The following is a 26,045-nucleotide window of genomic DNA, read 5'->3' as shown; positions in this document are numbered from 1 at the left end:
CGATAAGGTGGCGGCACCTACCCGTCGCCTCACGTTCTACACCTTATCACCTCTGAGACGGGCGCGCGCGGCCACGTGCTTTGTTTTCCAAAAGAAACTGCCAGATGGCGCTCATGTCTCACGTGTGACGTGTCTCGATGCGCTCGTTCGCCTCCGCTACACGCTCGAACATCTCTAACGCAGCGCCTCCGAAATACCATTCACCGGTTTTCTTGCGCAGAACATCAAATAAATGTTTTGTTCACTCTCTCAACACGCAAGACTATCGTTTTTGACGACATTTGCAGATTACATGCAGATACGAGGCCATTTTTTTAATTGATAATCACACAAGTATAAACGCTGAATTTTGAGCAATATTTGTGGGCGCTGCGGATGGGGTCAGCCGTTTGATGACGTTTGAAGTATCGTAAGGGCAGACCCACAGATAAATGTACAGATTGACAGACCAAACGTTTTCCGTGGAATGTCCCCAAGAAGGACTATCGTCTTTATTACTGAACTCTTCAGGCGGATGCGCCATGATTAGGTTTGAAGGATATGCACCCGCGTTCAAGTGCGTTCACCTTAGAGTGTAATGCACAGACGTTCACTTTTAACGTATTGACCTTAGCATCCCGCGCTGAACTTCTCCGCCAATGTTTCAACTTTAACATGAAGCGATGGGACTGTTTAGCTAAGCGACTGGAACATTTCTGTCATCTCCGTTTCAAAACTATATAGTTTCTCATCAAGTGCGGGCCTCGTCAAAGCCCTCGTTTCGGTTGGACGAGCAGTACACTGCACTTTCATCGGCGTTTCCACGGAAGTTTCCGTTGGGTTTTCTACGGGCGTTTCTACGGTCGTTTTCATAGGCCTTTCGACGGGCGTTTTGACTCTAGTGACCTGAGGAGGTTGTAAAGCTTCACTCTTTGCGTTATTAGCATTCATAAATGGGACCATCTTGACCCTATGTTTTGCAATGAACTCATTTGGTGCAGCGTTCTTTCTTTCCAGCTGAATTGTTCTTTCCTTCATCTGCTCTGGCGGAATTCCCCCCGTTAGCTGTTTCTGGGATGCTTTGACGCGGTCAGCTCCCTCAGTCGCAGTGGCAGCATGCACCTGAATGCTGACGGCCGGGTTCTTGATAGTGAACAGCTCCTGGAGTGGGAACGGCTTGTGGATCGGGTACCACTCCTGTATCAGGAGCTCCACCTCGAGCTTCTGAACTTGGACCTGGACTTGCTGGCTGATTCGGGCGGCTCATGTATCAGTGAGAAGTCCTTGTCAAAGTCGCATCTCTCCCTTCTTCGCTGTCTGACGATGTAAGGCATCTCCAATCTTTCTCTACAGGTTATGTTGGTCGTTTGGGTGAGGCCCTGCACAGAAGGCGCATTTCGGCGAGCAAACATGCTGGTCGCCATGGGAGGACATTCAGCACCCGGGCCAATGGTATTTCCTGGAGTGGGACGCACGTGAGCTCTGTGGCCGAGTCTACCACACGCATAGCAGACGTCCGTTTGTCGTCTGCAGAGGGTGCAATTGACTAGGGTGGCACCACACATGACGTACTTTGGGACTGGAAGTCTTCCGAAAAGCATAACGACTGTGGTAGAACTCTTCATTCCCCGCAATCCGAGAACAGCGGGATTTCTCGGCTGAATAAGAGGTCTTCTTAGCTCTTCATCGTCAATTTTCATATTGATGTTTCTGATGACACACTTGCATGTGTTGTTAGGCGCAGCAATGTATGAGCTAACTTTCTACCCTGCGTGAATAATGGTGATGGCCTCAAATTGCGCGTAGGCTTTGGCGTTGGCTCGCAATTACGTGCTAATTACAACAATGTTCTGCATAGCGTTAGGAAAATTGATGTCTTGTGTGATATCTGCAGCGGAGAGACGCGCCGCTGTCGTGAGGGCTTGAGAATTCCGGACGTCACTTCTATTCTTAACGTTCAGGCCTCCCCGGGGCATAACAATGATTCCAAAATACTCTCTTGGTATATGAGGTAGCCTTGACGCGTTGGCGAGGCGTTTCTTCACGTTGGCGGGAGATTCGGTGCCACCATTCTTGTCATATGGTTGGTCTCGAAGTTCAGCGCATGCCACCCATTCTTTAGTTTAATTACGCTTAGGAAGCGCCGTTGTCCATCCAGAACACTGGAATTATTCGCAAAAAATGTCCTCCCCTTGCACAGTGACTTGCATAGCCATCTTGGATAGCTGAAGCGCGCTAAGCCTAACCTTAGGCCTAGCAAGCTACGGCTTGGTCAAGCAAAAAAAATCTTCAAAAGTCGGCAAAACGTACACCCACCGCGACAAAATTGTTTCCACATGGTCATCAATACTAGAGGCATCGACTGGATTAAACACACAGATATATTTCCTCAGAAAAAAAGTGAACAAGCAGAAGCTGATGTTTAGACGACCGCATGAGTCGGCGCCTTCGAGCGTTTTGTGTATGTGAAAAACAATAATTTATGGAGAGTTTGCACGCCCACACGGGCGCTTTATACACGGGGAGTCCTTATTCCGGTACCCCGCTGGACAACGCCGCTACCCGTGCCCACTGGACTAGAGCTCTTTGGACCTTCAGCCCTGAGAAATTTAGTAGGGATGCCTCCCATGCCTCTCTGGTGGAGGAAGGGTTAGGGGAAGAGAAGGATTCATCTGACATGCCCACACCTTGTGAAAGATATTCGAGACTTTTCCCCAGTGAGGGCACCGCCCATCGACTTTCGGGTCAAAATGCTTTACTATTGCGACACACAAGTTGTTGGCCTGCAGGCGCCTTAGGGTTCGTTCATCGGCCTTACTCAGGCCCTTAGCAGGCACCGGAAAAAGGCGATGTCAATCGCAATATTACATCAGAATTTCTTTGAATCGCAGAAGTGGTTGGCTAGTCTCTGAGCCGGAAAAGCCTGGGTGAGGTGGCCGTTAGTTAAGCGCGTGGGTGGCCGCATCCGCTGCCTCGTTATGCCTAAGGCCCTGGCCGCTTGGAGTCCAAGCAATACGTTTGAGAGAGGGATCAGAATTCCGAACACCTTGCTTTAAATTATCGTAGGCTAAAGCATACCTCGCCCGCAAGATTTATATAATTTTTACGGGCTCTGCGTGAGTCCTAATGATTACTCTAGAATCCGTGTGCGAGGCGGCAAGTGCTATTGCTACTACCTCAGCGCGTACGGAGTTGGAAGCCCGATAGGAGAGCCCGTTAACACGTTGGTCTTGGTGAACTACAGCGGCCGTGTAAAATCCAGTGAGCGATGGCCCTGCCACATCTACGTAGTATACACCCCGCTTAGATCCGTATTGGTGTGTGAGGGCCAGAGCACGCGCCCCTTGTATACCTTCGTATGTCTGCGAGTGCATGTTTCGAGGAAAGGGACGAACCCAGAGCTTGTGGCGCCACAGCTCAGAAAGTCTGCATGTTTCCTCAGAATGCAGTAGTGTTTGATGCGCAGGCGGCCTAACAGACAGCGCCCAGCTACCGTCTGCGAAAGTCGCGTATATTGGTTGACGAGAGGTACCACCTTCAATTCCTGATAAGAGTTGAGCACCCCTAGAGGTGACAACTTGGCATTGACGGTGGTTACCGGTAGGTCGAAAGCTCGCTTTGTAGCCTTCTTAATTATGGCGTCGATGCGCTGGTCGTGTTGCGAAAATGACACAGTCACATCGACTGCCTTCGCGACGTCGTCTTACACCTCCCCCTCTACACTGGCTACAGTGGTGGTATCTCAAAGATTCTTTTGTGTTTCTACTAGTCTCTATCAAGATACATTGCAAAAGTGTATTACGTTCTCGGTTTTTAAGTACATCAATGGGGGCAGGTTGTTTTTGTGATGCATGCTAACATGAGAACGTGGCTACTTTTTTGTCGATATTCAGCTGAGGCTTACTTTTAAAGCTATGCGAAATGTTTTCTTGCTTCAGGAAAGCAAAGGTGCTCCGCTGGTCAACGACAACGTGGAGGGCGGTGATTTTACTTCTCAATCATTAGTGGCCCACGTGGTGTAGTAGAATGGCACTGGCGAAAAGAATCGTGGAGGCAGTGCTGCCAGCTTCTACTGCCGAAATCCGAAATCTTAGTGTTGCATGCCTACTTCTTCTTTATGTTGCACGCAAACCACTTAAAAATGGCTTATAAACTTCCAAACAAAACAACGAAAATTCCAGTATAGCCCCAAAAGAAGAGTCTCAGCTCCTCTACTTAGTTATACTTCATTTAGTGCAACTGAGTTGAGATGAATTTCAAATGTTTGATTTCCTTTCCAATGTTTCTGAAACACTTGTGGCCGCTTTGGTGACGACTAAGCGCTGGGTATTTCCACTGTCAGTCGTCTGACAAAAGCGTCAAAGGAATTGTCAAAGTTTTCTTCACATGGCCTAAAGATCTCTTAATGACCTAGGCGCCTTAAGCACGGCAATTCGTTTTACGTTTGTGCGACGACATTCGCGTTATGACGTGCATACTTTGACGTGCACGCTATTAACTATGCGAGCTCGGAGATTGGCATATGTTACTTTGAAAAATCGACAAATCTTCGCGGAGTGAATCCTGACGAATGGGTGACTTTGTAGGTATTGCATCCATGAGCAACCGCATGTTACCAGAGCGTTACCACATATATTGTAAACTGATTGACACAAAGCGTATACACGAATGTAAATTTGTTTTTATTCCCAGTCGTCTTGGCCAATTCAAGGAGGATTTGGAATATTGCTGGAGTGAAGCATGTCTCGAATAAGAATCCAAGAGCCAACTGTCTGTACCAGTGGCAAGATATCAATTTATTAGGGGTTATTTTTTGTACATATAGTGCTCGACGTGTGTATTTGTGTAGGGAGAAGCCTTAACATCTGCGCACTGTATGGTAGAGAGCATATCTTCAATCTTCTAATCTTCTTGATGGGTCATTTCACCAGGCACTGCGATCTCAAATTAGACCATGTCTACGTTGAAGTTTAGTGTGAAATCTTTTCTTTGTGTGTGTATCAATTATCCTTCGACTTTAGTTACTATTACATACTTTGACCGCAACGTTAGACAAGGCTACGTTCAAGAGATGTACGCCTCTAAAACATCAAGCGCCGAGCTTTCATTGCCTGAAAGTACATAAAATGAGAAGTACTATCAACAGCAAAAGCTTGTAGGGCACGAAATGTTCGATAAAGCTGAATTCCCGGTTTGTCGTGTAGTGTAATTTCGGAATTAATGTTCTATACTGCACTTGGCATTCCGACCTGTACAGTCACCACCTTGATTCCAAGCATGAAGCACTGATATAGCAGAAATTCGCAATTGTTGTGGATCCAACGTCCCGCAAACTTTCGCTGTTGATAAGACATCAGTACATCTGATGAGGATAAATATAAAGGTTTTTGTTTTCGAACTGTCCCAGGTGAGAGCGTAAGAGACTAATTTTTATTGGTCGATTTTGCGTGAAAAGCGGAATCAGCAAAATGCCAGGTCTTCCGAACATTTTTGTTTTCAATTGTCATCATCAACCGACAAGCGAAAATTGTTGCCATTCACTGTTAAAGAGCAGGCCACGCTGTCAATTTAATTATGTTTTAAAAGGAAGTCGTGTTTACCAGTTACTTCCTAAGTGGCCGGATACACCCGTGCAGGAAACACTACAGGTGAAGTCTGCAGTTCATTGAGGCTGAAATTCAAAGATATGGCATGCTTTAAATTTGACATCGCTATGATCCCACTTCTGCGCCTGGCAATGTGCCTTGGTTTGCTGCTCAGTTCTTCTACGATCACAAGCTCAGAGGCCACTGAAGTAGCTGAACAGGCAATGCTGCCCCCGGTATGTTCATACTTGGGATTTGCACTAAACATGGTTCTGCATAGATTTCTCGCGATTTTTTTAGCACTGAACAACAATCGAACATTGTACATATTTATATATAGATGTTAGTGTGCGTGCGTGGGCTAGATACTTCTATGGCTTTCAGTTCTCTTATGAAAATAATGCGTTTTTTTTCTTTGTACACAAGTTGACGTAAGTTTCGTGCTGTTGACATGGCAAGTGCAATGTGTATGAAGATCTTTTTGTACTAACTTAAGAATAGCAATCCACTCGGAGACACAGTGATGCAGAAACTAACTGGCCTTACACTAATGGACATGCAGAGAGTGTTTGATTGGCCAATAAACCAATAATCATTCTGAGGTCAGCCATAATTAACCGAATCTGACAGCGTTTTTATCCGTCTTGATATTGCTCTTGCGTGTTCTAACCCGCCTAAACTGTCAGGAAGTCGAGTCACACTAAGAAAACGATAAATGGCAAGGTATTGAAGGGCACTGTAGCATTTTTGGACTACACGATGTTTTTTTAATGCACACAAAACTAAACACACGGGTGCAATTTTACATCAGGCGTTCGACGCTGTAGCCCACGTGATCAGCAAGCTTGTTGCAATACTTCAGTCATTGCTCATTTAAAGTATTGTAGATCATTCATTGAGTACGGCGTAACCACAGGGTTCTTTCTATCAACTGCGCAGCTTGGAACGTGCATTACGGTCCACTTTTAGGAGGAACACGCGACCGCGTGGCCGTGGCCCACTTAGCGCGAACTGGTGGCGAGATTTGTAATCGTGGCGCACGCGCATAAAAGCGCGAAGGCTACCCTTGTCTGGTTTCGGCTGCTACTTTCCGCTCCTGTGCTTGCCAAGCGCTTTCGTTTTTCCGCGGAGCGACTTATGTCGCTGCTGGTCTGCCTGTGCCCCGTCAGGTAATCAGCAGGCACAACAAAAGACGCAGCTTGTTTATTGCTGTGGTATGTCACCATTTCTGAAACAATGAGGTTCACACTCGCAGCTGTGGAATCTCACTTAAAGCTGATATGCTATAAAAAGCCATGCAATTATATTTAGAAGCATGTTAATCAATGCCGAATAATTACATTTGTTGGTGTTCAACATCGCACAGCAGTGGTGTGAATGTGGACGACTCCGTGGAAGGCCCGAGAAATTTCGACCATGCCTAGGGTTTAAATCAAAGTATACACGGGCCTCAAATCTTCCCACCTTTATTGATCATGCGACTGCCGAAGCCGGGAGTTTATCCCAAGACCTGCAGGTCAGCACTCGAGCCCCATAACTCCCATAGCATCGTGGCGAGTTAAGAAAACACTTGAGTATGGAATCTCTTCATTAATATGGCGTGATTCAAGATGATGTTCTGTCTCTGGCTTGTTACATCCCGGCAAATATTAGTGTTAACGTTCTCAATAGTGTGAGTTTTTTTATTATTAAAGCCACACCGGAAAACGCTTCATATTTCGAACAGCGATAAAATGCACTTCTATGAATCGAACGGCGCTTCCCTAATATGTGTCCGTAAGAAACATGAAGCTGGTAGAACTATACATTAAACACGAAAAAAGATTTATTCGTCATATCTTTGCAACAAAAGATGAACTAGGACCGATCTACAGCCTCTTAACATTAGAAGACTGACCCCCGTATTCACAAACGCTTCTCGACTCGACTTTCACCCTTCACTTGGCAGAGTTGAGCACTGCGTCACTGCTCGGCTGTAAATGGCACTGCGCTAGTCAAGAATCGCAGCATATGATCGCTCATACGCAGTGACTTACCGTGCCTAGAGATGGCACTCCCATTGGCTTTCTCAAGTGAAGTTGAAGCGTTAAGTGAAGGGACGTTCTAGAATACGGGGGTGAAAAGCTTCGTTCAGCATCGAGTAATGTCACTTCCAGCGTCGAGTACGGCTTTCACCCTTGCAGGCGGAGACCTGTAGAGAGCTTCCGTAAAGGATGAATCGCGATTAGGTTGCTCCCACTCTTCGTTTACGGAAGCCCGCAGGTTATCAGTAGCTTTGACGCTATGAGATGATTTCCTTCTGCTTTAGACATTTTCAATTACGTTCAAGTCAGGTGAATGGAGGGGGGGGGGAGGGGCACATGAGCACTGTCACGCTTTTTAGTGGCCTGTTTATGACGCCAGCGACAGAACTCTGACTGTATTCTTTATTGTAGAGCTCAACTATGAGAAGATTTTCGTCCTCATGGTGCCCTGGCCATGTAACATGTAAGAACTCGCACCACCGAAAATTCGTTCAGCGAAGAATTACACCCGCATATGTAGAATTGTGTAAATGCGATAACAAAGCGCACCACTTGCGTAACCTAAAGTGTCAATGTTCACAGAAACGTTGGTCATAAGATTTGCACAACGCTCGAATTGGCCTGCTGCCTTTGATAACAAACAAGGAATTTGTGCTTGATGCAACGAGCATAGTCGGCTTCTCTTTCTATTCACTGAAACATAGCATGACGTTAGCGTGTGCCGAGTGCTAGGGTGGAGAATAGCAGACGATGCATGGCATGAACCGCCCTTGCAAGTCTGTGCGCTTGCTCCGCATTTCCAAATCTCGCCAGCAGATTGCGCCCCGTGGACCGTCGGCCGCACAGTCGCGTGTTCCCCCTAACAGTGGGCTGCACTGTACATCCCTTTCACGTGGTTTTGAAGCAGTATTTTTTCAATAAAAACCAGAGATAGGCAACAGCTACATACACCGTGATCGCACGAACTGTAGTGTAGATTTCCGTTGGTTTGACAGCCTGAGGAGTAAGTAAAAAAGTCGCAAAGCCAAAAACACATCATAGTGCTTGGAATGCCATTTTGTTTTACACATATACGTTTTATTCTTCATTATTTTTATTAAAAAAACGTTTTCGTATGCAGTGTAAACTACAGCTGGCATGGGACTGACCACACAATAGTTGTCAAAGTCAGTTGCTAGAGAGAGAAGAGGGAAGAGGATAGCCGAGACGCTAACCAGATACTAGCATCTAGTTTTCAACCCATTCATTATTTTTCTAACGCCTTGAACCCAGTGCAGTGGTGGGGAAGAAGGAACAAAAAGAGGGTGTAGAGAGATAAACAGCAAAAGAAAAAATTTGACACATCTCACGTTTCATGGGAATGTTGTTATGCGAAACATGTAGAGGGGAGGTGACATGGGTGCAATGTTTTTATTGAGCGAAACGTTGTGAAATTGCATTAAAGATACGGGCAATTGTTGTAAGCACCGGTATATGTTGAGATGTTGCATGTGTTTTGCCTAACCAGTTTGCAGTTATGTAACGAGGCCAACAGTTACATGGTTATTATCAACACCAGAAGCGGCCGGCTCAGCGCTTGTGCTTTCGTGTAGATAGCCTCGGATAGTGCTACATAGACCACCTTCACTGGATGGCGCTTAAGTACAAAAGTAATGTTAGCCCGACGTGACACCTGTATCATAGGAGTACATACGCAATTGTCATAAAGTTAGATGTACAGCACTGCAACCACAACTGACGTTTCACCAACATTACGCCCGCGTAGAGGGGCTCTCCAAAGCAATTCCGAAGTCTCGCGGGGCTCCGGGGCAAAATACTTGATTTTACCGCAGAACGCGTAGGTTTGATTTCTGTTTGCACCCTGCTATTGATTATTTGCTTTCTTCAGGTCAGAGATGGTGGTGTCAGATATTTCTAACGCTCTCGCATGTGAATTTTTGATGTCTCTTTCCGCCCTGAGTGAGTAGAATTGACCTTTCGATCACCTCTGGTGTATGCCCGCATAGCCCGGCCCGTGAAGGGCTGGTATGCCTGGATGAATGGGTTTGACGATGTAGGAAATGTTTTTTTTTTTCACGTTATTCATGTCATGACCAGCCAGGTACACTCGTCAAGCGCTCTAAGCCCTCTTACTTTCCCATACTAATTTTGATCTACGTCAAATTAAGGAGGGGATCACGAGAGCACCCAGATGTCCTCAGCTTCATAAGCAGGTAGATATGTATAAACTCGTATAGAGCCAGCAGTTTAAACGTTGACAAGTTTCGCTTCATTGGTTGCATAAGCATCAACTAAATATTACTTGCTCGCAAATAAGAGTTCCAGAACCTGAATACTGAAAACGTTACGTTCAGTCATGAACTACCACAAAGGTGAATTCGATAGAAATCGCAGAAGGTTAGCGGGTGGTAATAGCGATCATACACAAGCAGCAACATGCCAAAACAGTTTAAATACGAAATTAGAATATAGGAATAGAATAAAGCAAAAAGCGAATTCTGAAACACTACCCAACCAAAATACAACGAGGAGTCAAATAAAACACAGAAACAATACGGAACAGAAGTTGAAAAAGTTGGCCAAAAATGAAAAATATCAAAAGAACTTATTCAGGAGACAAAAATAAACGCAAAGAGCACAAATGTGGATATGTGAAAAAATTATATAGATCAGCTAAAGTGAGAAATCAGCACTTAAAAGGAAAGATTTTATAAGTTTTCTGAGATGAAAATGTTGGAACAGATTTAAATTGAACAGGCAAGCTATTCCAAAGCTCGATGGTAGAAAATTGAGATGTTTTCCTGTCGTAGTTAGTGTGAACCAGTGGTCGCAAGTAATTATAATTAAAAGCAAATCTTTTCGCTAAAAAATGCTTGTCACTTGAGACGCGAATACACAGCAAATAAGGGCCACTTTTATCTATAAGCTGTTGCAAATTTTTAGCTCACACATCAATGATAATAAAACATTCCCTGAAAATGTTAGCACGTTTTCATTTTAGAGCGCATAAAAGAAGGTCTTTCACCTTCAGCCGCGGTCGTGTATACGGAAAGCCTGCAACAGTTTCAACCTCGATTCCTCCATGTAATATGTGTTTATACTCACCAGTGATTTTATTTAACCTATTAGATTCGAGAAACCGCAATTTCATTTCTGTGTCAACGACTTTCAATTTTCTACCTGAATGGTGACTGTAGTATATCGGGGGCTGTTTTTGCTTCGCGATTCAAACGTCAGCATAATGAATATTTACGGCAAATAAGACGTCCCTAGTAGCATTAACGATAAGATGACCTCTATGGGGTATCTTCAAACCAAAAAACCAGTTTTCAATCTTGCACTTTGTTCTTCATTGCTGAAAGCGCTTAACATTTCAGAGCTCATATTGAAGGATCACTGACAAAACTTTGAAGGCAAGGTACTTTCAGGGATAGATTTATGTGAACAGAAACAAGTCATCTACGAAATTTCAATAGATACTATAGCCCAGAAGATATTTGAAATTACTTGTAATATACCTGTGTCGGTACCACACGTGAAATGCCTCTTTGGTAGCAGTGTTGTCAGCCAACCACCATCTGCTTTCCGAGTTTGTGTTCGCTGCCATGGTCCTTGCGAGTGGTTCTGCTCTAAACGACATTTTCAACGGAATGAGAGCTGGTTTGCGCGAGAGCACAAATACTTACGTACGTTCATTGTCAATGCATTTTTGCGGTGTCATGCACATTCGAAGCGCCTCCGAAGGAGCCTGATTGACAACAGTTTTTAACGCTGGGCTCGTGTGCACGCCATTCTGTGTGCTCACGTTGCCAGCTACGTTCACACAGAAAAACCTCTTGGTGACGCCTCACTCGGCGCTCTCTGAAAGCGAAACCGCGACTGGGTGGCTTGAAACAAACTTCAAATAATTTGTCACCACGCTCTCGAGAAAACGAGTTTTTCAGTCATGATAGGTGGGTCAATAGCTACCTATTGCAAAAGAAAAAAAAACAAAATGCCAATTTCTTGTGTTTGTGCTCCTACAAGAAGAGCGCACCGTATACTTACCTGTCAAACACTTTAAATATGATATGCAAAAGTAAATCTCGAGGGAGAATGCTTGAAGTGCGTGTCTCTGGCCTAGCCTGTATACAAGAGAGTCCAGAATCATCTGACCTCCTAATAATAATTATAATATTAGTAATGATATTGATGAAGTGTGGTGGTTTTCAAAGACCACAACATTATTAGGAGAAATGTCGTAGTGGAGACCTCCAAAGATTTCGACCATCAGAGTCGTGCTCTGTAGCGTGCACTGAAATCGCACAGTTCGCGGACCTCTATCATTATGCCTGCATGGAAGTGCGGCCACCGCAGCCGAGATCAGCACCACGATAATCGCTTCAGCAGCCGAGCGCCGTAGCCACTGATTTACCGTGACGAATTACCCCACCCCCCACCCTCTCTTACTTTCACCACTGCCATACACCAAGGTTCAGCGGCCAACTTTCTCGCATTAATTGAAAGCACGTGCCCAAACACGTGGCCACACAAGTATGGTTGAACACTGTCAGTTTTTTTTGAAGAAAAAAAAACGCATCTTCATGAAATAAATAATAATTAGCGGGTCGAGCTAGGTCCTATGGTTTATAACTTTTCTGTTGAAGGTGCCGACAAATATAAAGGATGGACAGATGGACGGAAGGACGTACACAAGCACGCACGCAAGTGGGGACGGAAAGAAGAATTGACGAAGAAGTTGACGGATTCAAGGATCGACGGATGAACGAATGGCACAGGTTTTTTTTTTTTGGGCTGTACGGAAAGTGCCATACTAGTGTAAATGCCGGGACACCACTGGACGCCGGACAAGGCTAGCCTCTAAGAAGCTTTGCCCCTAAAAGCCCCTGTAATGAAAATACGAGACCAACAGCAAATTTATGCTTTGTTTATTTTTAACATTCGGGTTCCTGAAGGTGGCTGTTGAAAATCCTCTCTTGCGTATGACTAGGACCACGACCATTTACTTATAGAGGGCATAGGTAACGTCTTTACTCATTAAAAATACACAAATTTAGCAAAATTATTCTCTATTGTTATCTCTACATCTATTAAAGCGAATCTAGTGACGATCTTTCCGTTATTCCGCAAGCAATTGTGGGCCCTGAATCACAAAAGGTGAGCTAATAAATGCCAAGTAAAACGCCAATGAATCACCGCGCATGCTAATAAAGCTGAAAAACTCACCGCTCAGCAAACACCTTATCAACGGGGTATGTATTATGTTGGTTGAAGCCACAAGCATAAGCGTGCGCATGACGTCAGAGGGGGCGCAGGGGGTGCCCCCCCTTGTAACCTAAGAGCGGGGCGCATATGTTCCCCTTGCGTTGACTTGATAGGGGGCGCTCTGTAAGCCTAAATACCCCACCGCCCGCTTCATTCCGAAGGAGAACAGTGTAAGCGCCGGTGACCACAAGCTTGACATAATATAGACAGCCGCTAGTGAAGCGTGGGGCGACGTAAGTTTGCTACGTCAAAACTGAGACAATTCTTTGTGGCATGCCTCAAATCAATACGCTTTCTTTAATGCATCAACAGCGCTGACTAATAATTTCAACTGAATCAATTTTTTTTCAACAGGCTGATCTGATGCGCTACTTCGGCTACAATGTCGAAGTTCCCAATGTTACCACGGCTGACGGCTACATCTTAGAAGTGGACAGGATGCCTTCGAAATTGACGGATAACGCCACTACATCCAGAACACCTCTGCTGCTTGTTCACGGTCTGCTCACGAACGCCGCCACATGGACCGCGAACCTACGCTTTCAAAGTCCAGGTGTCGCATATCGTGCAGTGCTAAAAGCGAGCAATGTGACACTGCCTACAGAGCTCCTGAAAGATTACTGTGATTGCCATTGTGATAAAAAGAAAATTTTATTCTACCGCTATTACCACAAAACGACACACATTGTGCTAATTCAGAACATATTACAGAAACATAAGCATGCTGAAGGTATTTGATAAAGTACTCAGGTAACACGATGTGTTGCGAATGCTTTTGACAGGGAAAATACCGCATGTACCACTAACCGTGGGAATCTGTGTTTGGTGGAGGGAAGGTGATGGCGGCTTCATTTTTTACTTTGCGAAACGACACGAGAATGCACTAAAGATATGTACAAATGCTCTACGCACCAACCTGTGTTGAACACTAATATATGCTTTATGCAACCAGTTGGTAACAACTGCTAACGTTGCCAGCGCCAACACAGGTATCACCAATACCAAAACCTCGAAGCTGCTACGTAGCTCTTGTGCTTGCGAGGATGGTAGCACTGGCTAGTGCTACGTTGACAATGACACTAGATAGAGCCTAAGTATTCAATACACGTTAACCCAACCTGACGTCTAGAACACGGAAGTGCATATGTATCGCCTATAAAATTGAATAACAAGCACATCAACCACCACTGACGTTTCACCAACATTGCGCCTGCATAGGATCATAACCGAAATTGTTCCGAGGCCTGCTGTGGCTCTGTGGTAGAGTACTGCATTGCCAAGCACAACGTTCGGGTTTGATTTATGCTTGGACCCTAATGTTAATTCTTAGCATTCATCGGCTTAACGCTGCCGATGCATTTTTTTCTTGAAGGGCCACTAACCAGGTTTGACAATTTTGAGCTGACAAATGCAGTGCATAGACGAGGCGTTCATGATCACGTCTGCCGAAATTTGCAACCCGATGCGCCGTGGATATGAGTCAAATTTCAAGATGAACGCTGCTCCCCCTCCCTTTGCCGGCGCATGCCCAGAGAATGAGGGCTTGACGTGTGCGTATGAATGGCCGTACGTACACGCCCATGTGGTGACGTTATCCCTCTACGTAGACGACTCTGCTCTGACGTCGCAAACAGCTCTACAAAAGGATTTACACGCAATAACGGAATGTAAGCATCTTTTTTTTCATTTTTCTCTCCTGAATTGCAACGAGATGCGGGGCTAATGTGTCGGCGTTTTGCATGTGTACCTGCTATCAGCGCATCGAGGAGACGACCACCGTGAAACGTACCTGCATTTTCACGCACTCATTGTGCTCATCTATTATTCCGCGTCTAAGCCAGCGTTTCCAAATCATCCCACAGAAACAGGCAGAAGACCACAAAATAACGCTGGTCAACGAAGCGATGCTGCTCGCGTGTTGGGGGGTTGGAGTTGTTTGGGCACGTCATGCGCACGTGACCTCTTGGACGGATGCCTGAGAGGGTGGGAAAGAGATTTGGCTTGCGAATGTTACGCGGAGGAGCGGCAAGGGTTTCGAGCTCGCCTCCTCTCATCCTGTTTTCGTGCCGCTTCAACAAAAAAACGTTTTCTCCGCTCGTGATGAACCGAATGATGATAAATAAACTTTATTTTAGTATCCGGCATGCTTGTGGTCTGGGCTAGACCGCACAATGAGGTACCGGGAGACCTTGTCTCTGTGCAGCCTCCCTGGCCTGCACAGAGACAAGGTCTCCCTGGCCTGCTGGGCTATCCAGCAGCCTCCCTGGCCTGCTGGATAGCCCATTTTTGGTCTTGGACCTCCGAGTTGAGCAGCACAAGTCGCCACTGCTCCCGGAAGACCTCCGGAGAACTTGTTGATAAGCTAGGACATTCCCACATTATATGGTTGTAAGACGCCTTTTCTGTTACACATAGCTTACATTTATTGTCAAGGTATAAGTTTGGGTAGCTCCTGTGGAGGTGCACAGGGTTCGGGTAGCAGTTCATCTGTAGCTGTCGGTATTCCGATGCGTCTTGCCTGTTTATGCTCAGATGAGGGGCGGGAAAAACGCGCCTTGCTTCTCTGTAGTGTTGCATGTATTCTGTGTAGCTTGTAAATCGGTTTTCGTGTGGTACGTCGGCAGCGCCAGGGATGATCATCGAGCGGTGTGGTCAGCTTGCGCGGCGGGGTAATTCTCGCAACAACTCATGAGCCAGCTCGTTAGGATTGGATGTATTTGTCTCTGTGTGCGCCGGGAACCATACGAGGTATTTCAATTCATATACTTTGTGTAGTTCTTGGTTATTAACGAAGATTCTGAGGGCTTGCTGTGAAATCCGTCCTTGCGTAAAATTTCTGATTGCTACTTGCGAATCGCTCAGTATAAATGAGTGTTTGTTGGAGGTGATAGCCATGTCAATGGCTACCTCTTCAGCCTCCTCTATATTGTTTGTTATGACAGAGCACGCATTAATACAAATGCCGGACGTGTCAATCACGACAGCTGTGTGAGCTTTTCGTTCAGGGTATGGGCTAGCATCTACAAAAAGAGATTTACTGCTCCGGCCGTGTGCTTTGAGCAGTGCTTTTGCTCGGTGTTTTCGGCGGTCCGTGTTGATAATGGGGATCATGTTTTTCGGTATCGGGTTAGAAATGATCTTAGCTCTAATTGTATTAAGGATGTCATTTTTGACACCATGTTGTGCATGGTACATGATCCCTAATCTACTCATTATATTTCTTCCCGTTTTAGTTTTACTGAGCCTTTCAAGCTGGGATATCCGCTGATCTTCTATAATCTCTTCAAGCGTATTGTGTAGTCCTAGCTGAAGAAAAAGGTCTGTGCTAGCATACTCAGGTATTCCTATCGCTTGTTTGTAGACCTTCCGGATGAGTGCATTTATTTTATTAGTTTCAGCTTTTTGCCAGTTGTGGTATGCTGCTACGTACGTTATATGAGTTATGACGAACGCCTGAATTAGACGAATTATGTGGGCTTATTTCATACCTCGGTGTTTATACGTGACCCTGCGAATCAGTCTCATCGCATTCGTGACTTTGGTGTTTAGTCTGCGTATAGTTTTGCCGTTGGCACCCAGTCAACTATTCGTCTCATGTTACATATGGTCATAATCCTGTCGCTATCGGTGAATGGTACGTCTGTTTTGGTATGCAATGGTCACTTCCTGAATCATCGAATGTGTTGTGCCATGTAGCCCCCGGGGCATTCCTGGTTATTGTAAGAACCGGTGTTGTGTCTCGCTGGGTGCTTGTACCTATGCGTGTGTGTGCATGCGGGTCTGTTATCAGAGTAAGCTGTTCATCGTATATTTTCCCTTTGGGGGTGGTGTAACCGTACCCCCATGCCTTGTATGCGGCGTTGAAGTCCCCTGCTATGATGAGCGGGGCGTTGCCAGCTATTATCACGGCCTGCCTAAATACAGAGTGAAATTGCTGTCTGTGATTTGACGGACTGCTTTATACGTTAAGAATAAATCTGCTGCTCCCTTTTGTTTTCCTAGATAGAAGTTCTGTCATTATATAGTTGTATCCACATACTAGATTATGGGTTCTAACCGTAATTTCTCTCCTTACTAGTGTAGTGAGAGCTTTATTTCCTTCTTCACGCTCGGGACTTACTGACTGGTATTCCAGTAGTGTGGCAAGGCTATGCGTTTCTTGAAGTAAAATAACATCTCGCTTGTTACCTTGTCGCATGTACTGCTGGATGACCAATTTTTTAGCCCTGAATACTTTTGAGTTCCATTGCCATATGCAGAGTTGTCCTTTACCACGCCTCACCGTCACTGTTCGTTATTTGTGTGGGAGGCGTGAAAATAGGTGGGTGCGTGAGAGGGGTTGGTGGTTTTGTTGGAGTTGCCTGCAGTAGATATAGTGCCTGCGGTGGTTGGTGAACGTTCGCGACTACACCCTGAAGGTCTGCGGATGTTTTTGGGGTGCTTTCTCGTTCCAGCATTTCTACCCTGGCTGCTAGTGCCGTCAGATCAACAGACGTCTTAGTGGTGGTTTCCAGGATAGATTGTAACGTGGTTAATAGCTGGTCTACTTTTTCTCAATGTTATCCAACCTTGTTTGTTGCGAGATGCTTTCTTGTTTAGTGCTTGGGGGATCTGTAGTTGAGTTTTCTGCGTTTCGGCCTTTCGTTTTAACGGAGGGGTAGTTATCTCCATGCGATCGTCGGCTATGGGTGTTTCCTTCTGCATTACAGTATTAGTTATATTAAAGCTTCTGGTTTTGCCGCATTCGCGTTCCATAATGAGGAGTTCTATTTGAGCTTGCATCTGTTCTATCATTTGTTTCATTCATCTGTTTTCATCTTTAAGCCGCTCTAACTCTTAACTGTTGTTGTTATTGCTACTGTTATTATTTTTAACCTCCTGAGTTCTCTCCGGTGGCAAGCCCCGTACTCTATCTGCCCAGCTCATCTTGTTTTTTGGTCCCTTAGACGTCGATCCCGACCTAGAACTGGGGTGGGAGCTTGCAGGGCTGCGGTTCCCTGAACCGGAGCGGGATCTTGTTTGCTGTCGTTTTCTGGATCTTGATGTCGAGCGCTCTCGTGGACGTCCTCTTGGTGGAGATGAGCTTTGCCTTTGATGTTCTCGTAGTCTGGCCCATTGTCTCTGTTTTACAATGTAAGGTTTCTTGAACCTGGCCGTGCAGCTTTTATCGGCTCTAACGTGGTCTTTTCCACACATTTGACAACTAGGGCCGCATCTGTGGTCGTCTTTGGGGTTGTGAATGCCGCAACCAGCACAACGTTTATCTTGGCGGTAGGGGCACACGTCACTTCTATGTCCCAGTCTGTTTCACTGATTGCAGTAGTCGATTTGCTTGCGGTATAGCATGCACGGTATTATTACTCCATCATAGCACACACTGTGGGGGGGTACCTTGTTTCCACTGAAGAGCACAATGACCGTTGTAGTATTACCAAGTCGTTTCACTGTGATGATGCTGGGGTTACTTTCAGTGACAAGGGCCGCCCTAACGCTACCGGGCGTTTCTTCCAGTGCGATTCCTTTAATGATACCCTTGGCTGTATCTTCTGGCACTGTTTCATACGCTGCCACTTCATATTCTTTGCCGCATATAAGTATTTTCATGATTTTAGGGGCGAAGCTTTTTATATTGGCACCTGTTCGTCCCCCGTAGTATGTAACAATTATAACAATTTGACCTCCAAGGTGGTGCCGGTGAGGAACTTCTTCTGTGCGTTGTTGAACAATAAAAATTAGTGCTCAATGTACATGTCTATGGCTGGTAATGGGGAATGAGAGACAGGAGCATTCGGCTTTTAGTTAACGCGCAGGCTGCGATCACCATTAGCAGCCATTGGCATATACATTGAGCACTATCTGACAAGAAAGGGTTGCTACGTCATACTCGCTGGGCGTAACCTCCTTGGTTTTCGAAAGGTTTAGCGAGCGTTCGGCCGCAGTGCCATGAATACAGTGAACTAGTATATGCCACGAACTCGAGGTGATTAAAGATGGGAAGTGGATTCGAAACGCAAGCCGTAAGAAAGTGTGCGTGTGCCACCTCTCGTTTAGTCCTTGGAATGTCCGCTGGATGGCGGTGCTTCTATATGGGGAATATATGATGAAAAGATGCGAGATGGTGGTACTTTGAGTGTTAAATAGATGAACGAACGGACACATAGACAGATGCATAGATGGATGCATGAACGGACGCAGGTGCGGCTGCATGGACGAACGCAGGGACGGACGCACGAGCAGACGCACGCACGGATGGGCTGATGGACGCATGGATGGCCACACTGACGGACGCATGGACGGACGGAAGCAAGAACGAATGGACGGACGAATTCTTCGCCCCAATCTCCATCATTCACTCCGTGGATATGCTGCCATTTTTTTTCTGTACTGGTCACCTCGGTCGGGGTCTGGTGTGCTCACTATCATGATGTTCTGTGTCTTGTTGGGGCATATCGCGTCGAAGTGCCGGATTTCTGGTGGTGTAGCCGCGGCTTCATGTATGCCTCAGGGTATATCGGTTGGGCCGAGTGCGACTACGCGTAGGCCTCCCCTCGGTCGGATGACAATTTTGTAGTATCCCGCTGACAGCTTGGACATTCTGCTCCCTTTTTCGATGCGACTCATCTGTCTTTCCTGCGTTTTGGCTTGTGTGCTACGAAAACCGGGTTCTACCTAGTTGCTAGCACTATAGACGCCATCAGCGTCCTTGACCGATTCATGTCCGGCCTTTCGATGACGTCCGTAATAGACGGTGTGTCAGCCTTCTTTACTCTCGGTAGTGGCTGGCGATTCATCATCATCGTGTTGTACGTCTATCGTCCTCGAATCAGCAGCATTGTCTTGCGCGTCACCTGCCGACGCGGTGGATTCCATTGGGTTTACAGCGCCGGCTCCCTGAGGAAACCGGCCTGTTTCGCAAGGCTTAACAGCGTCTCGTGTGGTGTGCACAAAGAAAAGGCCGTAAAAAGATGAAAAACAGTTGGCCCACCTTGTCTTTGGTATCCTGAGAATTTGGATGACGAGGCGAATCTTCTGATATCACTCTGAGAAACGCATGTGGTGATTTTCACTGCGAAGTTGTTCATGAAAGCAGGAGCTGACGTGAAGGGCGTCTGCACTCGTCGGCGCTCGTGTAGCGTCTCTCCGTGAGCCTATTCAAAAAAAAATTTGTGGGAATATGTTCCTCATCCGACACCCAACAACTTCCACTGTCTAACTAAAATTTGGTTTAGGGCCTGCTGAGTGCCCCTTTAAAAATCTCTCGCATCAAAATTACCGATGTCTGTGTCACCGTTCTCTGTCAATCACCCGTTGCTCGTTGTATCATAGCGCGGCCCGTGGTGTGCAGGTATGTGCCACAAGTGCCTGGAGCATGGTCTCGAGTATAGCGCTTGATGTCGTACGCGCCAAGTTTTTCGCGATTTCCGCAGCCAGGCATATGTGTCAAACTCCCCGTAATAAAATTTGTTCACTGGTTCAACCTAAGGAGACGATAGTTATAGCGCGAGAACAAAACGACGACACAGAGACAAGAAGGACACGAAAGGGGGGTACCTTGTAATAAAGTGTGCTTCTTGTCTCTGTGTCGCCGTTTTGTTCTCGTGCTATAACTATCGTCATGCCATACCAACTAGCCCAAGCTGCCACACTTCTAAGGAGACGATTACGAAAGTGCCCAAATTTCAGTTGATAGATAGATAGATAGATACATAGATAGATAGATAACGAAAAAGTGCTTCTCATTTCCTAAAATTGACGAGCAGGTATCCAGACAGGATATCTTCTTTATAATTTCTTCATGCTTCTGCATCTACCTTTGCCTCGAAAACGTTTGAAATTCTTCAGGTGTCCGTGTGAGCTCCTTTGAAAAAAAAATATTTTCAGTAAACACCAGGCTGCCCTGTCTGAAAATTACCTTAGAATAAGAGCTTTCCGCAGAGGTTGTCTACATTCCAAGCCAACCTTGTACGCTGGCATATTTTAGCCCGTGACGACGTAGTGCACAAATCTGGGACGTTTACAACAAGAACTCATTTTTTAATCGACTCTGGAACACACGCTTCTTTCGACTGTTCATGTGGTTGTAGAACTTTATGTTGCAATAGAGTGGGATGCGTTTGTTAGATGTGAAGCAGCTCTTTGATTCACGTGGGTAACGTCGTACGTACGTGCGTCCATACGAACATGCCACAACTCATTCTTCTCACCGCAGCTGTTGAAGCCGTGTCAAGTAGGTCACGCCTGTGGTATAGTCACACCGCAGCACGCCTTGACGTCATGTTCCCTTGACACGCATCCCTCGCAGGTGTGCGAAGGCGTCACTTTCTCCCTCACCCTCAGCACGCTCGCCGCAGCTCGCGCAGCTGCCTGCTCCTCCGCTCGCTCGCAACAACCTTCTTCTTAACTTCATCCTCCCCTCCACCCAGAATGCTCGACCACACGTTGAGTGGAAACACTCTTTCGGCTCAGTTATCTTCCGTGAAACTTGCACAAACCCTAGCTGACTCCCACCTGTGCCTTTGCGTTTCAAGCAACTATTTATTCGAGTAAACGCTACACCGAGTTTAACTTCAATTTTTTCTTTAAGCACCCGCATCAACGCCCGTTTCAACCGGGTCAACACCATTGCTGCTTCGCATTCCATCAGGGTTCCTTTTGGGGAAACGGTGCATGATTTTCTTTCCATAAGTATTCATCCACTCCGTGGTTTTCCACAGAATTCCCTTTATGTCATCCTTGTCATAAATATCATCTTCATGTTTTTTTAATGCGAAGCATTACTTAGTGAGCTTCGGCGACTTTGAGCGTATCTCTATCTAGCCGCCAACAACCTTTAGCTCTCCTGGCCGTTTCGATAAAGGTATCAATATCAAACTTTGTATGGCATAACATGACTGTATGAAGAACATATTTCAACAGTCATAACATGAAATAGATGACATGTATGTCATGAATGTCATGATTTACTTGTCATGGTCCTGCAGGTCTTGCGGTAGTTTTGTTCACATGGAATGTCGCAAAACTGGTATGACATGACATGATTGCATGGCGAACACAAGTGACAGAGCCTCACATGAAAATCATGACATGCGTGTCATGTAACAACGTGACTACATGCTACGCTCATGATGCGCTCGAGGCCGTTTCGCTGGCTTCACATGTACCAAACTCGGTATTACGTGACGCCAACGGACGACATATGTAAATGACACATTCCAACATGATAATCACGACATGCTTGTCATGTAACATGACTACATGCCAAACTAATGATGCCTTCGCGGCCATTTCGCTAGCTTCACATGTGCCAAATTTGGTATTACGTGACTTCAATGGATGACGAAGGTATGTGACTGGTGCAAACATGATAATCATGAGATGCACGCCATGTGAGAACATGACTACTCGCCACAGCGAAGGCGCCGATACATTTTGACGTGACGCGGTGCGCGTGCTCGCCGGCGTTCATTTCGTCGCGTCACGCCGGCGTGTCCACGCCAAGCGCCGGTCCTGCCATATACTCGCAGGCACGCGCCGCGCTTCGTTGCTCTAACGCATGCGCGTTTCAGCGTGTCCGGCTTCCCTCCGTCCCGGGCCGCGCTGGCGCTGGTCATGCCTGGCGCCAGACTATATAGTGCTCGCGTTTTGCTAAGGTAGCGTCGCTGTCCCCAGAGTGCGCACGCGTCAACGTTACGTTGGAGTATATTGGGCGCTTCATTATACGCTCGTGGTCATTTTGATAGCTCCACATATACCAAATTTGGTGTTACGTGACGTCAATGGATGACAAAATATATGACTGGTGCAATCATAATAATACTGACACGAGTGTCACGTGAGAACATAACAACATACCTCGCTCATAGCGTGCGCGCGTGCGTTTCGCTAGTTCCACATATACTAAATTTAATATCACGTAACGTGAATAGATGACAAAGGCAAACGATACATCCAAACATGATAATCATGACACGTAAGTCATGTACGGTATCAGTTACCTCCACCTCGTAACGCTGTGCTGATTTTAAAGAGGCATATTAACCTTTCTCATTCGTGCTTCGCATATCATCGATTCCCCGTGGGATCTGCCAGTTTTTTTTTTTCACTTCATGTGCGCGAAGCTGCCCCTTGCAATAATGTTATACGCTTAATGTACCTGTTTTATTCAACTGTTTATAGATCATACTAATCGCAGCTTCTGCCCAGCGCTTTAGTCAATCTCAAAGTAAATGAATATCACCTTTAGCCACGTTTGATTACAGTATACATTAAATGCCCCCTTTAGGGCATCTATGCGATTACCTAGTTCCAGATAACAGATGATGTAAGTTTATTTTAGTGACCCACATTTCTAAAGTACGCTAATTGGTAGATAAAACCGGAGAAATAATTTGGTGTTGTCACTAAGTTTATGTTCGACACAGCAATTTTTCCTTAATGTAGAATGAAACGTCGTATGAATCGTGAGCGTGTTACTTTATCAAACCAACGAGATCAATAGTTTCTCCAAATTGACAAAAGTAGAATCCTAAAAAAAAGTTGTGTCTTGAAGCAGAATACTCTATTGTGGTTCTCATATTTTACAGGATTCCTCTTAGCAGATGCTGGATTTGATGTATGGCTCGTAAACACCAGGGGTGTGCCACAGTCTAATCGCCATGTAAATCTAACCACGAACGACAAACGGTTCTGGAACTGGAGGCAAGTCAGTGATTTCACGTCTTTTCAGGCATTAACACTGCACCGAACTATAATACTTGCGGATAATGAAATATACGATTAATAAATGCGCAACATTTTTTATTCGTATGATGTCGCGCTTCGGTGTCGGCGGCAGCACTGTCCACGCCCCCACTGCGCATTCTCGCGTGTCGCGTCTCGTGCTGCATGCTTGCGTATCGCGCCGGCTCAGGAAGACATTCGGGAAACTTCTGCTCTCCTCCCCTTCATTCACCTCACAAGGCTGACGCAGGCAGTGTCTGCTAGTAAGAAAATGGCGTCCGGAAAAAATGTAGAAACAGAAGTTTAAACTGGGCACGTGCTTTTTACGCGATGTTTACGTGATAGCGTTAATTAAAGAGCTCGTTTCGCAGACATGTTGGTGTCAGCGTTGGTGTAGGTGTCGATGACGTCAACTGCTCGCGCTGCACAAGCGTTCACTAGCCACCACGGGTTTTGAATTCACTCAAAGGCGTCTTTACTTGGCTTTCGCTTGACTTGACGCTTAACTCGTGTAGATGCGATCGAAGCAAGAGCATCTTCAACCAGTAGCGGGGCACATCCCTACATCAACATCAAATCATTCGTTGAAGGAAACGCTTCTCCTTCATTCAATGGATAAGAATGGCCCTGCTTCGGTGGTCTAATGGCTAAGGTACTCAGCTACTGACCGGCACATCGTGGGGTCGAATCTGAGCTGCGGCGGCTGCAATTTCGGTGTAGGAAAAAATGCTGTAGGCCCGTGCGCTCAGATTTGAAGGCACGTTAAAAACCCCAATTGGGCGAAAATTCCGGAGGCCTCCACTGCGGCGTCCCTTATAATCATATGGTGGCTTCAGGGAGTGAAACCATGCATATTGATCAATAGTTAGTAATAATTAAGACTTAATAACAATTAGGCATTGTATTACCATACTCTATTACGTAGCGTTCACGTGATACCCCCTCACCCCCCCTCTCTGCGACGGATTTACTCGAGCTCCCCTGTGGGAAGATGCAGGCGGAAAATATTTGGTCGGGATGTGCAGCAAACTAATACCTTGTTACATAATGTATTATTCATTTCACGATATCAATGTTCGTATAAAATAATTAGTGTGGTCTCACTGGCAGTATATGAGAGTGGAGCTCCAGGATGCTTGGCGGTACACAGCACCTTCACCAAATGCGATTAGGTACAACTTAATCATAAACCAACTCTCAAAGCAGCAGTTTTAGCCAGGTTTATCGATTAGCCTTACTTATTATTCACGGAATCTCAACAAGGTCACCACCCGCTGAAGCAGCGTCAGATCCGCAAAACACCACAGGCTTGCGCACAATCGCGACCTCGGTCTTTCGTTGTCTTTCAATGACTTCAGTGCGTACGTCAAAAATTATCAGACCATCACAGAGAAATAGAATCATGCTGTTGTACGGATAGAATGGTAGCTTGAACGAGGGGTATTTCCGTTCACACAGCGTCATAGAGTCCTCAAGGTTTCCAGTGTGCATAGCTTTTTTGCTGGTCTAATATTTATGTTGAAATGTGATTTCAGCTTCGAGGAGATTGGCACACAAGACCTTCCAGCCGTAATCGATTACATTCTGAACATGACAAATTTCACGAAGGTGGGCCTGCTGACAACATCGCAAGGAACAACAGCCTCACTGGTCCTTCTCTCTATGCGACCAGAATACAACCAGAAGGTAAAGTAACAACAGCGGAGCCACTATGAACAATGACACGGTGTTTCACCTAAACTGACGCTTCGCCAGCGTTCGTCAAAAAGTTCTATTGGCATGCAAGCTGTAAAATCATTTAGATCCTTATTATCAGTTCTGGGGCTGAGGCTCACGGGACGGCTTTAAGCTCTCCCATAGTAGAGTACCAAGTGCTCTAAATCATTAACCTCTTTTTCTAAACAAACGAGCTACAGGTCGAGATGGAGTTAAAACGCAAGTTGTACCTGACAATCAAACGATTTAACAATCACTGTCCAAGCGCTCCGTAAAGATGGTTTACCAGCAAAGCGGAAACTTGCGGCCACAGGTGGTTGCTGGTATTCCAGCCAAAACGTGTCGATAAACACCCACCGAAAGTAAACATCGGCCCCGGCAAACACGTTTCCGTCATTGCCCCTTAGGCGCTGCTCTACTCGTAACTCCGTCTCTTCGGCTCGCCGCTGTCCCATGTATTCATGAACACTGTTCAGCTCGGCGTCTTGATTAGCAGAATTCGCATGCCATTGGCGCTAGCGCTCTGCTTCGCCATTCAGCGTGGCTGGAAAACTGTCGTATTTTCAGTAAGTTGTTTCTTGCGCTTGGGCTCCCAGGCCTGCTCTCGAGCCCGGGCTGTATCTCCTCTTTGCCTGGTTCACGGCTTTCTTTGGGTGAGAGGTGACATGCGCATGCCGAAGAAAGGGCGTGTGGCCGACTTAAAGAACGACGTCATTGATGGGGCACCCAAATGAGATGTTTAGCGTCACTTTAGTGA

General features: G+C 46.0%; 1 protein-coding gene across 1 annotated transcript; it reads left to right on the top strand.

Moving 5' to 3' along the window:
- The first annotated feature begins 5,681 nt into the window (after window positions 1-5,681).
- On the top strand, window positions 5,682-26,022 carry LOC142768331 (lipase member M-like). Its single transcript, XM_075870300.1, has 5 exons — window positions 5,682-5,800; window positions 13,208-13,406; window positions 23,437-23,551; window positions 25,108-25,258; window positions 25,885-26,022. The coding sequence occupies exons 1-5, from the start codon at window positions 5,693-5,695 to the stop codon at window positions 26,020-26,022; spliced, it is 711 nt and encodes a 236-aa protein (XP_075726415.1). The 5' UTR covers window positions 5,682-5,692.
- The last annotated feature ends 23 nt before the right edge of the window (window positions 26,023-26,045 follow it).

The sequence above is a fragment of the Rhipicephalus microplus genome, chromosome 8, assembly GCF_043290135.1.
Source record: "Rhipicephalus microplus isolate Deutch F79 chromosome 8, USDA_Rmic, whole genome shotgun sequence".
NCBI classification, from domain to species: Eukaryota; Metazoa; Arthropoda; class Arachnida; order Ixodida; family Ixodidae; genus Rhipicephalus; species Rhipicephalus microplus.
This window is presented reverse-complemented; position numbering and strand designations above follow the sequence as displayed.

What these genes read in the sequence shown, in the direction of transcription:
- LOC142768331 (XM_075870300.1), top strand. Translation starts at nt 5,693, where the DNA reads ATGATCCCACTTCTGCGCCTGGCAATGTGCCTTGGTTTGCTGCTCAGT. An exon ending in CCTACGCTTTCAAAGTCCAG is followed by an intron (nt 13,407 to 23,436) that starts GTGTCGCATATC and finishes CATATTTTACAG; the next exon opens with GATTCCTCTTAGCAGATGCT. An exon ending in AAACGGTTCTGGAACTGGAG is followed by an intron (nt 23,552 to 25,107) that starts GCAAGTCAGTGA and finishes ATGTGATTTCAG; the next exon opens with CTTCGAGGAGATTGGCACAC.